General features: G+C 40.1%; 1 protein-coding gene across 4 annotated transcripts in view; it reads left to right on the top strand.

Moving 5' to 3' along the window:
* pkma (pyruvate kinase M1/2a) overlaps positions 1-14,589 on the top strand; it is a 55,015-nt gene extending 40,426 nt beyond the window's left edge. For 3 of the 4 annotated variants that reach the window (XM_072553055.1, XM_072553059.1, XM_072553058.1), the window contains exons 5-11: positions 938-1,124; positions 2,369-2,639; positions 4,123-4,273; positions 5,242-5,394; positions 11,008-11,174; positions 13,642-13,823; positions 13,964-14,589. In XM_072553055.1, coding sequence (XP_072409156.1) covers positions 938-1,124; positions 2,369-2,639; positions 4,123-4,273; positions 5,242-5,394; positions 11,008-11,174; positions 13,642-13,823; positions 13,964-14,070 — 1,218 coding nt within the window. In that variant the 3' untranslated portion in view covers positions 14,071-14,589. Of the gene's footprint in view, positions 1-937; positions 1,125-2,368; positions 2,640-4,122; positions 4,274-5,241; positions 5,395-10,434; positions 10,602-11,007; positions 11,175-13,641; positions 13,824-13,963 lie in introns of all 4 variants that reach the window. The other variant, XM_072553057.1, reaches the window with a different exon arrangement.
* Positions 14,590-18,368: the final 3,779 nt, after the last annotated feature.

The raw sequence follows: 18,368 nt of genomic DNA on the forward strand, positions 1-18,368 counted from the left end.
TACTTTTGTGTAATGCTTTACCTCAGCCCAATCCTGTGCTACTTGAAATTAAATTTGTAGGGGTGACAGCATTCTCCGGTGTGGCATTGTGGAGTTGGTTATCTGTACTAGTTTTGATCATTTGATCATTCTGGTACTAGAACTGGCAAACCAAAGGAGAGCTGCTTAATTTGTGTGTTTGGTACTTTAATTGGAAAAAGGGCAAGAGTCTGTGTTTGTTTGAGCTGTTCGATTTTATGGAGCACGTCCTGTATGAATTCAAATTTTGTGGAGTGTTTTACATAGAATTTCATTTTATGTATGTAACACCCTTTTGAGCTAAATAATGCCACAGTTGATTTAAAATACTTGCAATCAGCAAAACTTCCCAGTTTCAACTGAATCTTACTAAGTGCAGTTGCAAGGTTCATTAAATGCACTTCAGTGTGGATATTACACATGCACTCTCTCAACTGGAGAGTTGTGATGCAGTTTAGAAGAATTTGCAAATGCCATAGCAAATAGCACCACCTTAAGTGAATGTTTTGAATGTATGCAAGTTTCTGGTACCTGAATTATTTTGGAATTTTGTTAGGAGCAGCGAAGAACTTCTCTTAGTATGGGTATTTTGAAATGGGACAATCATTTGTTAGTAATTGCCCAGTTTATTTGCAAATTACATAATACTGTGACATTTCTTAAAAGTAAATTTTATCAAATTACTCATTGGAGAGCAGCTTTTGAGGAACTTCCAGATGTCTGTTTCATTTCCGCCCCATTTTGTATATCAAATGTATATTACATACGATTTGAATATGTAGCTATTTCAAGCCAAGATGGATTGTTTTCTGTTATATTTGTATTTCTTTACCTAGTCAGCAATTCTCTAACATGTCATGGTCTCTCTGTTTCAAAGAGTAACTGACATTAAAGCTTAGTATCTATCTCCTTTTACTAGAGTGGCACTGCTGAGGTTGAGCTGAAGAAAGGAGCAAAACTTAAAATCACATTGGATGATGCATATAAAGAGAAGTGTGATGAAAATATACTGTGGTTAGATTACAAGAATCTGATAAAAGTCGTTGACAAAGATAGCAGAATCTACGTGGATGATGGTTTGATTTCTCTCCGTGTGCTGGAAAAAGGTTGGTGTTGTATCAGCATGTATTTGACTTCTCTAGACATTTGTCAAGTTAGTTTGCTTTGTGGCAGTCATCACATGCTGAGTGCTCAAGTTCAGCCATTAACTGTTATTTTCCCCTTCAAAACCAGCTTTGAAGTACTGTTTTTGATCTCCCTTTACTAGTGATACTGCAAGAATCGCCAGTATCAAACAGCAAGATGTTTGCTTATTTCATGGAATGTGGGTGTCACCGGCAAGCCCAACATTTGTATGCTGTCCCTAAGTGAGTGGCTTACTGAGCTGTTTCAGGGCAACTAAGTCTAGCCATGTTTGTAGGTCTGGAGTCCCGTGTCATCCAGGCCAGGTTAAAAATGGCAGATTTCCAAACAGTGGTCTTTGAATAATCGCAACAATCAGTGGTTTCATTTTCATTGTCATTAAAATAAGCTTTCAGTTAATTTGTTAATTGAGTTTAAACTCATCTGCTTTTATGGTAGGAATTGAATTCATGTCCTCAGCATTGACCTGAGCTTTGAATAAAGGGTCCAAAGGATATTAGGAGCAAGTGGGACCTGGCCATTTGATCACAAATGATCGTGATTGACTGTAGGCTCAAAGGGCTGAATGCCTGCCTCTTATTGTTTGTTTCTATGAATTAGTAGACCAGTGATCTCACCTGTCTGATCCATATCCCCACCACCCTGCCAAAGCACACCCTTACTACAGTTGTGCTTTATACTGCAAGCTTGCCTTTACTGGGCCAGACTCTGGTTAAACAAATTTTGTTTGATATCTAGCCAAGTGATTTTTTTGATAAATCAGTGATTGCTTCCTGGTAACAGCATTCATATGTCCTGTACAGGGCATGATGTTTCCATCCTTTCAATGTGAAATTCATAGTGCATGTGCCAAGCAACAGCACTGCATAAATGTAGCAATATGGCATTGTCATCTGTCAAAGAATCTTGATGTGAATTGGTCAATATCATGTTTTCTATGTGGTCAGAAGTGTCATTCTTTCCTCTCCTTCCTTGATGTGATCTGTATTCAGTTACTTTGTCCAAATTGTCTACTTGACTTTTGGCTATGTTCTAATCAACTGTTAAGATGTTATCTCTCTTCCAGTGCATGCGGGACTTGAGAACCTAGGCTTCCTGGCTCAGCAGTTAGGACTCCGTGCCTATGTGCATGTCCACAAGAGCCCATGTATTTGATCAATTTCACATTTCCTATTTACAACCTGACTGCTTGTCTGGTTAATTACAGGTGCGGACTATTGTAACACTGAGATTGAGAACGGAGGTTTCCTGGGTAGTAAGAAAGGTGTAAACCTGCCTGGAGCAGCTGTTGACCTTCCAGCAGTATCAGAGAAAGATATCGCTGATTTGAAATTTGGCGTGGAGCAGGGTGTAGACATGGTATTTGCCTCATTCATACGCAAGGCTGCTGATGTCCATGCTGTTCGAGAAGTGCTTGGTGAAAAAGGAAAACGCATCAAAATTATTAGCAAAATTGAGAACCACGAGGGAGTTCGTCGGTGAGTGGCTAGTTATGATCTCGAGGCAATTATCTAATCAGTGTAATGGGATAAGTAACATAATGCCATTGGAAATTCCAACTATGTAAACTTTGGCTGGTGTACATTTTGTCACGTGTAGACCCCCCAGTTTGTTGTCTGGTATTTAAAGCAAAATTGGAAAGACTAGTATACAGTTTATAAAACATTACAGCATTGTACAGGCTCTTCGGTCTTCAGTGTTGCACTGACATATGAAAATAATCTGCCCATCTAACCTTCACAGTTCTATTATTATCCATATGTACGTCCAATGCTCATTTAAATGTCCTTAATGTCGGGGAGTCTGTTGCAGGCAGACTATTCCAAGCCCCTACCACAGAGTGAAGAAACTACCCCTAATATCTGTCCTAAATCTATCACCCCTCAATTTGAAGCTGTGTCCCCTCGTGTTAGCCTTCACCATTTGAGGAAAAAGGGCTATCTCTGCCCACCTTATCTAACCCTCTACCTTATATGTTTCTAAGTCATCTCTTAACCTTCTGTCTAGCGAAAACAGCCTTGAGTTCCTCCACTTTCCTTGTAAGACCTACCTTCCTTACCAGGCAACATCCTAGTAAATCCCCTCTGAACACTTTATAGGAAGGAGGTGGAAGCTTTATATTGCGGTGACCAGAACTGCCTGCAATACTTCAGGTGCGGCCAGTGTCTTGTACAACTGAAGCATGACCTTGTGGCTCTGAAATTCAATCCCCTTACCAATAAATGCCAATGCACCATATGCCTTCTTAATAACCCTATCAACTTGAGTGGTAACTTTCAGGGACTTGTGCACCAGGGCACCAAGATCTCTGTTCATCTGCAGTGCCAGTAATTTTACCGTTAGCGCATACTCTGCATTCCTGTTTATACTTCCAAAGTGAACTCTGTCTCTTTTCCACATTAAACTCCATTTGCCACTTCTCAGCCCAGCTCTGCATCTTTATCGATGTCCCTCTGTAACCCACAACATCCTTCAGCAGTATCCACAACTCTGCCTACCTTAGTGTCATCTGCAAATTTGCTAACCCATCCTTCTACACCCACATCCAGATCATTTGTAAAAATGACAAACAGCAGTGGCCCCAAAACAGATCCTTGCAGCACACCAATGATAACTGAGCTCTGGGATGAACACTTCCCATCAATCGCCACCATCTCTCTTCACCTAGCCAATTTCTGATCCAAACTGCCAAATCACCTTCAATCCTGCAACTCTAAAAGTTTAATGCATGTACATCTCTGAATAGAAATGTTAATTCAGTATTGACTTGGAAAGTGTATATAATCTGGTTCAAGGTATTTTAACCATTGAGGTGAACGCTAATTGACCAACAGTAATTTCTCTCTAACCTCTGTGAAATGGATGTCCTGTAGTCTAATTCAGCAGTGGCTCTCATCGCCACTTGTAATTGGAGAAAACCATGACCATTGATGAGCTTTTCAAACTGTTTCTCCATTTCAGATTTGATGAGGTTCTGGAGGCTAGTGATGGCATTATGGTTGCTCGTGGTGACCTGGGTATTGAAATTCCTGGCGAGAAAGTTTTCCTTGCTCAGAAGATGATGATTGGGCGCTGCAACAGGGCTGGCAAACCTGTCATCTGTGCTACTCAGGTGTGTAGTTGGTTTCTTCTCAAGTGGTATTGTGGTTAATAAGAATTTGCCTGCTGGGTGAGGTTTGCCAGTTCCTGCATTCTTGGCACTGCAGTTAATTGTAAATTGGTGTCTGAGATTAATCATCTTGAGTTAGCCTCGTTCACATTTTTGAGCAGACAGCTCAGTTGGTATTTGGTTTATACTTGAAGAAACTATAATAAAGTTACAGGTATTTGTTTCTATTGGTTAGGGAATGCAGAAGATCTTCACTAATATGCTGAATTGAAGTGCAAGTGAAATTTTAACTTTTTTCAGACATGTTGCAGCTTAGAATGCCATATAAGTGTTGCTGAAATAACAAAGAAAAAAATGCTAAATTTCTAAAATTGACCATTTATGTAATCAGCACTTTTTTTTCAGAAATTCTGAAATTTGGCATTCTTGTGCTTGTCCTGATGAGGGCAAACTAAAATCTTTAGCAGCAGACGGCACGGTGGCACAGTGGTTAGCACTGCTGCCTCACCGCGCCAGAGACCCGGGTTCAATTCCCGCCTCAGGCGACTGACTGTGGAGTTTGCACATTCTCCCCGTGTCTGCGTGGGTTTCCTCCGGGTGCTCCGGTTTCCTCCCACAGTCCAAAGATGTGCAGGTCAGGTGAATTGGCCATGCTAAATTGTCCGTAGTTAGGTATGGGGTAAATGTAGGGGTATGCGTGGGTTGTGGGTTGGTGTGGATTTGTTTGGCTGAAGAGCCTGTTTCCACACTGTTAAGTAATCTAATCTAATCTGACCTAAATTCAGCAGTATGCAAGATTTGTGTGCTTTGGCATAGATTCAGATTTTAACATTACAGATTATGTTCATATTGATCATTGTTCATGATTAATGTCGGTAATTATTTCAGACCATGCAGCAATTGTATAGTAGCGAGATGGACCTGTTTGTGAAATGGATCTTAGATGCTCTCTCATTTTGCTTTCCTTTCAGATGTTGGAAAGCATGATCAAGAAACCCAGACCCACTCGAGCTGAAGGCAGTGATGTAGCTAATGCTGTATTAGATGGTGCGGACTGTATCATGTTGTCTGGAGAGACTGCCAAAGGAGACTACCCCCTCGAGGCTGTAAAAATGCAGCATCTGGTAGGTAATTAACAGTAGTGGCGTGTCAACCACTCATTTTGGAAGCTGTTAGTACTTACAAGAGTAGAGGTATGAATTTGGTCTCTGAACTAATGAATGTGGTGTAAGACTCCTACTTCCAGTTCCTGCTAAAGAGCCAAGAAACTATTTGGGGAAATATGGTAGTAATGTGGTGATTTTGCAATAATAAATGCAATCTCCATTTTCCTGGGCTGTTGAGCTGTCTCATTAGATGTTAGACTAATAGCACCTAATGTTTTATTTCCTGCTTTGGGGTTATTAGATATTTGATTGGTATCATTTTAGACCTCAAAGCAAGTTCACCTTTTTTAATCTAACTAATTATCTGTTAATCTCAGATGAATGTAATTGATTTTGTGGAATCTGTTTTCCTTGCAATACTTTGAAAAATGTTACTGGCTTGCTGAAATGAGTGTTGAAATGTGCTACTCAAGATTTGAGTTGGATTCTGAATAATGAAATCTTTCTATGCAGTGGACACTTCTGCTGTAGGATGCAAATATGATTGATGGAGCAGACTAGCTGGTTCACCAGTCCTGTACAACATGCAGTTTACAATTCTTCATGATGAGCAGCATGACTCTCCCGCATTATCTCCTGGGGACATGAAAATAAGATCATAAGCTAACTTTGGGGTGAAGAGGGTGAAACACTTGATTCATATGACACCTGAAAATGAAAGTATGTGGTCCAAGATCCCATTGGTAGCCATCCCTGTGGTGTGACCCTATGTATTTGTTTTTAAACACAGTAAAATCAATCTGTTTGGAGTCTGTCCAACTTTGGACTTGTCTCAACAGTATGCACTCTGTTTCGATGCTGGCTTAGTTTTTATTGATGTCCTTGATCCACCAACCCCTAAGTTTATTCATTAGGACCAAATATAACCATTGTGCTCTCATTGAATATCAGTATATTTTGTTTCTCCTAGGTATTAAACCACAATGCCCTTGCCTTATTGTGGTATGTTTTTTTAAGCCAGTAGCATTCTTCTAAGTCTGTCACTCGGCATAAGGAATCTTAAGTTCTTATTACTTACATTCTGGAAACATTGCATATAAAAGCAGTTACAAGCACTGGGAGAGATGTATTGACACCAAGACTCCCACCTAAGTCCTAGAGTTTGAAACACTGCATGACGTACAGATGCTCAGCCTCCAAGCATGTGTGCAGGCATGCATTTTCTGTTAAATGACTGGATGTAAACTTTACTTTCCTTCATTTACATCTAATCTATTTTGCTCACTAATGTCAAAAGACCCACAGTTTCTTACCATGTCCACTGCACTTTCAGCTAAATCACTTGAAGAGTAAGTTGCATCATTCCTAACAATTGCTCCTGATGCAGAGTCATTTGAGACACTCTTGTCTGTAAGAATGTAACAAATTCATTGCACATTTTACAACAAAATTGGCTAATTCCTAGTACAGCCATTAAAGTAGTTATTGTCCAGTTTTCCTTAATTGAACTTTTCTCTTGCAACTGAGTTACTTGTATCGCCACCTAATGTCAAAGTGTCATGCTCATTTCCAAAAGCTGTTTTGAGTTTCTAATATTACTTTCACAATTGTGTTTAACTGTTGCAAGCTAAAACACCATGTCCCATTTTTAATGGTCTAAACATTATCCTTAAAGTGATCTGTATTTGGCTTTAATTTGGCTTTTAAATTTGGTGCATGCAAGGATGAACTGAAAATAAGGCCAACTTTTGCCATGCTGCAGCAGAGAAATACCATCTTAGATGGTTGGGCGAATTGGACAGAAAATGTTCTCACATTTATTAATCATTCCATTAGATTTGAAGCTGGGAAATTCGTTACAGCAGTCTTAATTTTGTTGCAATTAAAGCTTTAAAATTGGCAAAGTTTAAAACTTCAAATCTGAAACATTTCAGTAGCTGTCACAGACCCCCAATACTCCATGCAAACTGGAGAAGGCAAAATGTAATTCATTATATACCAGTGTTTAAACTTGTCATCTACAGGTGGTGTAAAAGATCCAAATACTGCAGCATTTCTGGCAAAATGTTACATTTCCATTGGTGTGGTTTAGGAAGTTAATCCATGTAGTAATTGGGAATTTGATGCTTAAAATGTAGACAAAGATTCTATATGTTGCTTAAGTTGAAAATTAATCTCTTGCAGTTTTATTCTGAATTCATTTGTCTAGGCACAGCAGTCAATGTTCTATCACCCTGCAATAGCATTGCCTAAGTGCTGCACTCCTGAAACAAATCTTCTCTCTCCCCACAGTGCAAGGAAGTTGCATTTAGTCAGTAAGAGGCCAAGCATTGAATGTAGACAACTGCTTTAAAATGGCATTTTGTTGAGCTGGGTATGCAGTTGTCCCATTTTTGCACAGGATTCTGAAATTAGTGTGGGCCTTCATTTAATCAGCAATGTGACATGCTTTCCTTGACTGAGATGGGGACAGTGTAATGTGTAGTTAACCTGATTTTTGTTTAAACCTTGACCTAACCTGGAGATCTTCCTCCTCCAGCAGCCTTCAGTGCTTCATTTTCAGTTTGCAGAGTGAACCTCATTGGCACAGGCCCAAACTAATGCCTGACTAATAAATGAGTGCAGCCCACTGGACAAGGGAGTACCACAAGACTGTGATCTGTGTATCGGAAGAAAGTGGTTGGTTGTCTGCCCATATAGAACAGAAATTTTGAGATTCACTTGTCAAATGGATCAGAATTTTGTCAAGGAATTGGATTGATGCCCCTTATTCAAAGGCATTTGGTGTATTCACTCCCCACCGTATGATCCCTTATCCTGTGGGCATGGGTCCCTAGGCAATCCTTGGTCTTAGGTGCATGCAGTAGTAGCAGCAGCCGCTGCTTTTCAGTTAGTGCTGCTGAATATCTGTAGGTGGGATCTCCGTCTGTCCAATAAAGTGTCAAATTGACACCTGATGCAGTGATTGTTCCTAAAAGGGCGTGACTTAGGGTTCCGTATCCAGTTAGCAGATGAAATCCCGGTCACTTGTATTAATTTCTGCCCCATTTGCTTGAGGGCAAGGCATCATACGGTAATCAATCTTTGCAAAACTGTATTGCATTGACTGATTTTTGACTTTGTGGCTTAATGGTAGGGTCCTAACTGGTGGTTTGCCTTACTAATCTTGCCTTCAGTTGTGCAGCTTAATTTTGTTGCTCCCACACATTCAGTTACAAGAAGTTGACATTGTTTCGACTAAAACAGTAGCAGTAGATCTCTCTGAACAGAACATTCTCTAGGATTTGGAAGATGTGAGTTATGTTGCCATATAAAGTCTTGATGCATGAAAGTTTAAAAATTTGCATTTAACCTTTATGTAAGCCTCACCCTGAATTAATCTGTAAACTAGAAAGGTGAAGTTGTTTGGAAGTGTTTGTTCTGGCTACTGTGGATCTATGGAGGGGTGCACTACCTTTTGAAGAACCAATAGTAACCAGCAAAAGTCATCAAGCTGCATTTGGCTCTTTTGCTCTATCCATCTAGATTTAAGTGCATCAATATTCACTGCGAGCATTAACATTCATTGGTAATGCTAATGACCTGGAATATTCCTGTGTATTTACACGCTCTCTAATTTCTGCCTTTAAACTAATGTCACTGGAAAAGTCCACATGTTTGTCATGGTCCAACTCTCTAATTGGAGCCATGAGTAGGAGTTCACTAATGGCCTTTGGTCAAAGGTTCTCTTCCAGGTGAGACTTTGAAATCATAGGTACCCATAGTCACCTGAAGCAGGCACAAACAGCTACTCCAGGTTGCATTGATGCCATTCTGCTCATGTAAACATGTTTATAGGTTTTCCCCAAGGAAAGTAAAATTGGCATCATACTGTCCTGCTTGCAGTTGGGAAAGCCCACCAGTGACTGAGGGTGGGGAGCGGGCAGCAGCCTAGATGCCACCAGGTGACCTGTTCTTTCAAGAATTGACACTTACTGGAAGAATGGTCTTTGCTTGGCTCCAGTACATGTAATGAAAATTATCTGGTTGTTGTCAGCCTCCATGCTGAGGGTGTTTACTAAATGTGTGCCTTGTAGGTTAGCTTTGGAATAATAATTTTACAATAGATGTCTTCATCTTCAGAATTTTTCAGTTTGGTTTAACTTGATCATGCCAATCACACATTACAACCTTCGTAGCCAATCATTTAGTCTAATGGTTTTCCCTCCTAATTTGGATTCAAATTCGTTGTCCCGTCCTTAATATTAACATTGCACAGTGAGAATGAATGTATATTCGATGAAATCATGCACCTGTGCATTTTTTTTTAAAAGGTCCTACTTAACTTTACCTGGAGGTTATTCCCAATAGTATGGGAGGTGTTTGACTATTTGTGTAGAAACAAGCTACAGTAACTTTTGGAAATTTTTGTCACAGGACCGGAGACCTTTGTAAAATCTTTTGGCTTGATAAGAACAAATCAAATCCACTGGAGAAAGATGAATTAATGGGATGTTTCTTCTTCTTACCTGTGGAATTCCTCAGTATTAATATTTTCCCCACTTACTACTTTTTCATAATCTTATCTCAAAATAGTCATTGTCTAAGGAACCATTCAGTCCGAGGAAATCTGTAGCCTGACTAATTCTGCCAATTGCTACTGTGATTTGCCTTGCATTCTAATTTTTCAATCGAGTACTAAATTTGCATGTTGTTCTTTTTGCATGGTCTGGAGCATTGGCATGTTTAGATGGCAGTTGTGCAATATACATATAACAGTAAAACACTACCCAGTTAGTCAGTCTGTGCGCATTGACTTAGTGTACAATTCAAAATTAAAAGTTGTAGTTTCAAGTGCTAAGTGCAGGTTGATTTTTAAGGAGTAACGTCCTTCGAACCTAATCATTTGGTTTATCTGCTACCCCACAGGCACAAAAAAGTGAGATTGATTTTCACTCCCCTTGTACTCCTGCCATGTGAATGTTGCACAACTACCTGAATCTATCTTTCACTAATGTATCACGTATCGCTGACTCTTTTGCATCTTTCTCTGTTCCTGTCTTATTTTGTGGCCTACAGATAGCTCGTGAGGCAGAGGCTGCAATGTATCACCGACAGATGTATTCTGAGATCGCTCACCTTGCGCCTCCTACGGTAGATCCTACGGAGACTGCTGCCATTGGCGCTGTGCAGGCCTCTTTTAAATGCCTTGCTGCTGGTATTATAGTCTTGACCAAATCTGGCAGGTAGAGTAGCAAAGGAGTCTTACTGTGCAGAAGGTTTAGAATTAACCATTTCTCCTTGCAGGCTGTTGGGTTGTTCAAGTGGCCTGGCGGCCACAGAGCCAAAAGTTTTTTTTATTCAGTGATTTAAACCTTTTCACACTTGCACTGGGGACATGAAAAGTGAACTGGATGTATGAACTGACCCAAGTGTCTTTCATTGATCCAGAAGGAGTCCACCTAATTAATTGACTTTTATCATGTTGCCAGCTATTTGACCATGCCCGATTAAGGGAGCATGTCGACTAAAGGTAGGTGAAGGTAGCCTGAAACCCAGTGCACAAGGTGTAGGCAGGATGAGTGGAACAGAAGTAGCGGTGACTGACCGGAATGTTCCCTTCCCTGGTGCTGTTTTATGTGGCATCTGCAGATTGCTCGTGAGGCTGAGGCTGCCATGTACCACAGGCAGCTATTTGAAGAGCTGCGTCGCCTAGCACCCCTCTCCCGAGATCCATCAGAAGTAGCAGCCATTGGTGCCGTGGAGGCCTCTTTCAAGTGCTGTGCTGCAGCTGTGATAGTGCTGACTAAGTCTGGAAGGTAGGAATGATTCCATTGCTCCCTGAACTACTGACATTTCACTGGTCTATTTTCGTCAATCAGCTGGTTATCCTTTTCCTTACAGGGTACATAGGCGGGCTGAACTGCAAATGTCACTCCAAATTTAAGCTGTAGCTATCTCTCCTTTTATTCAAGTGAAGGCCAAATTCTGTGCACCTTAGTGTTGCATTAAATTCTGTTTTTTTTGAAGTCTAATTTGAAGTTGGGCTTTGTGGTCCTTGTTTTATGGTTGTCTAAAAGCAGTGAACACAAGTGTGTTATTCCATGCCCAGTAAGTCTTTCCTTGGATTGCATCTGATTAATGTGGCCAGTTGTTTACACTTTCCATTTTGTGTGCATTGGAATGGAAGTGCCACATGTTGCTATACCATCACTAACTTGGTTTGTGTTGGGCAGTTAAGTGTCAATGGTTTGATCAGCTACACCAGAATAGTATTTTCTGTGCAACGTTTGGAGACAATTAAGAGTTTTGTCACTTCCAATTTTAGCGCACAGCATGTAGTAAATATGTTTTTCCATGTTGCTTCCTCAATTTTCAAGGTGTAATTCGCAGCCCTGATTACATTGGGCAGCACTGCACAATATATCCTTTTAAACAAGCATCATGGAGATCCTTGGAATCAATGCAGCTGCTGCCATCAGTGTGGCTACTTCAGGTGTCACTGCCTGAGTCAACTATGACTAAATTTAAAAAGAATTTCAAGTTGCAATCCAGGTATATTGGGCATGAGCTGGGATGAGATGTAAAACCTTGACCTGAGATTTTTTTTATTTCATTAGTTGAATCTGGGTGTCACTTGGCTAGAATTTATTGTCCAGAGTGCAGTTAAGAGGCAATCTCATTACTGTGGGTCTGGAGACATACGTAGGCAAGAGTGGCAGATTTCTGTTCCTTAAAGGACATTAGTGAACCAGATGACAATCTACAATTGTTTCACAGCTGTCATTAGGTCACTTTGTCCAGATTTTTGTTGAATTCAAATTTTATCTGATGCAATAGAATTAAAACTGATAACCCTACAACACTGGCCTGGACTTTTGGTTTGCTAGTCCAATCTCATTGTCATTATGCTGTACTCCCCATGTGGCTGTGATCAGTTTTAAGAGTTGGGTTTATCATGTAACCTAAATCTAAGTGCAGCATTTCCATGTCTCAAATTAAGTTAAATTTAAAATCCTCACTAATCAATCTTGTAGTTTGCTGAGTTAGCAAATATCAAATGTTGAACTGCATGCAGATCATGTTTGGTGAGCAATTGGATAAAAATGGGTTGTCCTCTGGTAAATTGAATGAAGCTGGAGTCCAACTATGCAATGACAAATGCACCCAAATTCATGATCAATTATGTTTAATTATGTGGAGCTAGTCCAAAGTATATTGGTAAATGGGTAGAATTACTAGTGTACGTTTATCAAAAACCTGCCTTACACTTTCTTAGAAATAAAGATTCTTGGTTGTAAATTGGCAGGGAAGATCCTTTACCTAAACTCCTAGCTTCCTTTGTATCATCCAGACTTTTGATGTCACAGAAGTAGTCAGTTGATTCCTCTGCCTGCAATTGAACTCCATTTTGGAACCAGAAATTGCTTTTTCGAAGATTTAAACTTGCCTTGCGAGTTAAGATTTTTCTAATTGTGTAGTTCATGCTAAACATGAGCTGCCAATGATCAGAGAGCAGTCATTCATCTGGGATTTGATTAAAAACAAAGCTTTCTGTAATAAATCCATTTCGGGGTGAGATAAACAACTTGCAGAACAAAGTGAAGTGAGTTAACAATGTAAAATCAAGAATCTAGTAGGTATTGAATGAGAACAGGAGTAGTGTAGATTTACATATTGTTTAATTTTTGAAATAAGATTGCACAGATTGAAATCATTTTTTAGAACTGGAGGTTGATTTGGCTGTGTTTAACACATTGCACTTCATGAAATGGGGGAATGTGTACTTGCTAAGCTTGTGCAGAGTAGATTTGACTATTTTGTGCCAAGCTAGCTTTACAGTTGGAATTCTGTTTGACTCAGATACTAAAGATTTCCTGTTTTGCAGAACATAAAGGAAATTGTCACTTCTGGTTCTGCACTGTTGGGTCAACCTGACTGAGTTTGACATCTATAATGGTGTTGACTAGTCTGCTAATGCTGTGTTCTGGCTTTCACTTAAAAGCTTGGTGAGGCAATGGGAGCTGCTTACCCTGTAGCATAAACATTAATTAGTATCTTGGGAGAGTTCAGTGAAATGAACGCTAATCTTTTGACTGTCTTCAGGTCCAGTGTGCAAACCTGATAGTTTAATGTTGGTCAAATTGTGTCTCGTGACTTCAGCCTACTTCTGAGGCCTTAACCTTGGAGTTTTGGCTTAGTGGAATTGATTTGGAAAATCTTGCTGCCAGCAACCATAACTGTTTACCCCACTACTTCGAGCTACTAACAGTGTTGTTTGTTTAGGTCTGCACACCTGGTATCCAGATACCGTCCACGAGCTCCAATCATCGCTGTAACTCGTGAACCTCAGACTGCACGTCAGGCTCATCTTTACCGTGGTATCTTCCCTGTCCTCTTCAAACCACCAGCTGATGCAGTGTGGTCTGATGATGTTGACCACCGGGTGAATTTTGCCATGGAAGTTGGTAAGTTCACCCCAGTGGTACGTGCATTGTCTTCAGGACAGCTCACGCTCAAAATACTTGGGCTGCATGAATCTTTTTGCAAGTAGGTTTCCTCACTTTTCAATTACATGGAATAAATTAATTTCTTCTTAAACTTGCAGGCAAGGCTCGTGGTTTCTTTAAGTCGTGTGACCTGGTGATTGTGCTGACAGGCTGGCGTCCAGGATCTGGTTCCACCAACACCATGCGCGTGTTGCAAGTGCCCTGAACGGTTAGGAGCACCGTTAGATGTCCACTGCAGTACCACCACCTCCCTTTAGGCAGCTGTAGCTTTGTGTACTGCAGAGCGGCTGCTAACATTTTCAGCATCTCCACTTCAGCAAATAAAGGAATGCAGCGTTCTCAGTCGTAACATATTCACTCCTTATCACATTGCTCTGTACTGAACTTTGACTTTCTGATGTAAGACTATTATAAATGTTTCAGTCAGTGTAGTATATTGTACTAAGTGCATTATACCTTCACAAACCTTTATTTATACTTCTGTGGTTGAGACCGACAGTAAAAGAAACAGTGCCCAATAATGCGCCCTGGTATTAATCAGGTACGGTCTTGGTTAAATTAGATGTGCATTATTCAGATACTGTGCAATTCTTCTGTTGATGTTCAACTTGAAGTTTGAGATTAGACCAGATGTTTCACTTGGTACAACATGCTTTTGTGATTGTAGGAGAAATGCAGTTTAATTGCACATTTTGTGGATACCAATAAAAGCTAGCTCCCAAAAGTTTCGCCAGCTATTTTTTTCATACTTATTAGATACTTTAAATTGATGTCATGGTTGGGATCAAATATTAATATTGCAGATGTTTCTTCGCTGAATATAAAATAGCATGTAAGATGTTTCAAATAGTGAAAATCCACCAAGTCTGCTACACTGTTCAGTTCAAATGAGTGCACCTTGATTCTTAAATCTCCTGTGCAAGGAGGAAAATCCACTTACAGGGATGCACTGAAAATATTTTTATTTATGGGATGTGACTGTCACTGGCTAACTTGGCATTTATTGCCCATCTGTTATTTTTGTTGAACCTGTTAGGCTTGCTCGGCCAGTTTGGAGTGCAGTTGATTTGCAGATTTCCTTCCATAAAGGCATTCAAGGATATTTACAATAATCGGCAATGTAGTGACAGTGTAACTAGCTTTTTAACTCCAGGTTTTGATTTTGATTTCTGGCATTCAGATCCTATCGCACATCTTTAGTCTGACTCTGGATTGCTAGTTGAGTGACATTGTCATTATGTCACTGACTGTCTGTAAATGTGGACAGTCTTTATTCAGTCCCTGTGTGGTATGATTAAAGTGGAAAATTGTGGAGAATGGTGCCACCAGCAGGAAGACTGCAAACCAGGGGACATAATTACACAATCAGGGGACACTTGTTTAAAACAGAGCTGTGAAGGAATTTCTTCTGCCAGTGAATGCTTAGAGTTCCGTACTCCAGAATTGCAGACAGACATTCCAAAAAATTTGGTTGTAGATCATTTTTTGAAATATCAAGGAATTAAGGTTATAAGAGCTGGTACAAGATGAATTCCAGCCACTATCTAGTGTATGGTGGGGTCTGTGGGTAGTTTGGTTAGCTTTTGACAATTGTCAGGAAGCACAATGAACTTTGCAGCAATGCAATGAGTTTCACCCCAGGATCAAAGAGTATCTTGGAAATGTTTTGGTTGCGTTCAGCAAGTGAAAGCTCATTTCAGAATGAGCAAATGCAAGCAATGAAATACTATTTTGCTGGTAAATGAATCTTATCAAACAATAGTGATTATTGTGTGAAATGGGGGCAGTAACTGATTATTTTTGACCCCTGCATCCTTGAGAAATGAAGGACTTCGCAACCTGAACCACCGGGTAATTCAGGTCCTGTGAAGGAAGATCAAAACACATGGCTCTGACTAGGCCAAAATGCTTGACAGGCAACTGTGCAAACTACAAACTAAGTGAAACAAAAACTAATAGCTGGAAAAACTAAGCAGGTCTGGCAGCATGTGTCAGAGAAAGCAGTTAAATGTTTTTGGTCCAGTGACGGTCCCCTCAGAATGCAGAAATTGCCTAGCAATTTGTCTTCTGGATTTCTAGCATCTGCAGTTCTTTTGGTTTTTTTATCCAGTCTGAATGAACTTACCAACTAGTTGTTTGATGACCAAATGAATGAGAGATTTAAGATTTCATGATACCATTTGCTTAAATAGCAACATGTTCTTTAATTGTGATTTCACCAGATCATTCTCTTGTATCAAATTGGCCCCCAGGCTGACGACCTTCTATTCCTTTTGTCCAGCTGTTCTCTTTTGAGCTTCATTTCAACTTAACATTTTACTCCTTCCCCATCCTTCAGAACTGATGATTCACTGGACCCAAAACATTAACTGATTTCTTTCCACAGTTCTCCCTGTGTCTGCATGGGTTTCTTCTGGGTGCTCCAGTTTCCTCCCACAGACCAAAGATGTGCAGGTTAGGTGAATTGGCCATGCTAAATTGCCCATAGTGTTAGGTGCATTAGATAGAGGGAGATGGGTCTGGGTGGGTTACTCATCGGAGGGTTGGTGTGGACTGGTTGGGCCAAAAGGCCTGTTTCCACACTGTAGGGAATCTAAGCTGCCAGACCTGAGTTTTGTTTGTTTTTTCCATATTGGCCTGTCAGAAGTACAGGGAGGCACTCATCAACTTAACCACGCACAAGTTCTTGTACAGCTTCAAAATAGAAAGCTAATGTGTTGATAGATTATCATTATGCATTGTTAAAGGATGTGCGACAGAACCAAGCACAGTACAGGAAAGGAAAAGGCCCTTCACACCATCAAAACTACACCAGCATGGTGCTTTCCTCAATTAATTTTATTGTGTAGTTCATATCTCTTCCCTGCCTATTTCTAGATCTATAAAAATGCCTCTGCTATTTTATCTGGCACTGCCATCTCTGGCAATGGATTCCAAACATATATTACCTTTTTAAAAATAAAATTACCACTAGTAATTAACATTCCTACCCCCAGGGGTAAAGAACTGACCATTCCATGCATGCCTCAATTCTGTTATTTATCAAGTCACCCCATTTATTCAAGTGAAAAGAGTTCAATCTCTTAACTAATACCCTACAGACCAGGCAACATCGTGGTAAACTGTTTCTGACCCTCCAAAGCCGCCACATTTTGCCTTGTAGTCTTGTGACCAGAAGTATCATATTCCAAATTTGGGCTAACTAAAGTTCTATATACCTGTAATATAAGTTGGCAATTTCATTCTACCCCAACTGAAGAAGGTAAGCATGCCATAACCCTCACCACCTTATCAATTTGTGTTGCCACTTTAAGGAGCTGTGGACCTGTATACTTAAATCCCTCTTGCTAAGAGTTATGCAGCTTATTAAATCTTCCAAAATGCATAGCTTTGAATTTGGCTGGATAAAACTACATTCTATCATTTCTTTGCTAGAGTCTCCAGTTTATCTATAGTCTGCTGTATCCCCTGGCACTCCTGCTCTGCAGCTCCCAAAATCTTTTTGTTTGCAAACTTAGAAATCAGGCAACCTACGTTGTCCATTTTATGTCTTTAAACAGTTTTGAGAAGGGTTGTGGCTCAGGTTGAGGTTCTGGGTGTAGGTTTGCTCGCTGAACTGGAAGGTTCATTTTCAGACGTTTCATCACCACCTAAGTAACATGAGTGAGCCTCTGGATGAATCTATAATAGAAAGCAAGCCATGCCCACCAATGTTTCATCCAGAGGCTCACTGCTGTTATCTAGTATGGTGATGAAACTTCTGAAAACACACCTTCCAGCTCAGCGAGCAAACCTATACCCATGCATTTAAATAATTGGCACTGTCGTGGAGAAAATGTAGAGAATCACCAGGAGATGCAGAGTTCTTCAAGAAGTAGGTCTTTTATTTGCAAACAAAAAACCGTGGCACTGAGAAAGCAGATTCTCGAATGCCCTGGACCCTCTGGGTCCATGTTTTTTAAAATCCTGTTTCTGTTAGCTTATCAGCATCATCATCTATATTAATCAAAGTACCTTACTCTAGCTACACAATAAACCAGTCATGTTACTTCCCATTATCTCTTTAGTCGTACATTCCACTTAACATTATTCTAATGTCAGTTAGATATTTAGTGCTAACTTTTGCAATGATGGTCTTTCATTCCAGACTCTACTCGATACTTTCCTAATGTCATGATTAGATATTTATGATCACCTCTGCTACATTGATCTTTCATTCCAGACTAACCTGTCATGATTAGATATTTAGCTATTCCATCTATTACAATAGTCTCTTGTCCCAAGCTAACTCTACTAACTATTAATTAGATATTTAATGTCATGTCCCAAATATTTATGGTCCCAATCTTGTCATAATGACCCTTAACATGGAAGCAACCTCACTACTAACTTGCATCATTTCGCCATAATGACCTCTCAGCCTTAACCTCACTCTAATTAGTGTAAGAACATTCCACTATTCTTATCCCATCCTGCCTTCCACAGACCACAAATTGCCAGTGG

This window comes from Chiloscyllium punctatum, chromosome 33 (assembly GCF_047496795.1).
Source record: "Chiloscyllium punctatum isolate Juve2018m chromosome 33, sChiPun1.3, whole genome shotgun sequence".
NCBI lineage: Eukaryota > Metazoa > Chordata > Chondrichthyes > Orectolobiformes > Hemiscylliidae > Chiloscyllium > Chiloscyllium punctatum.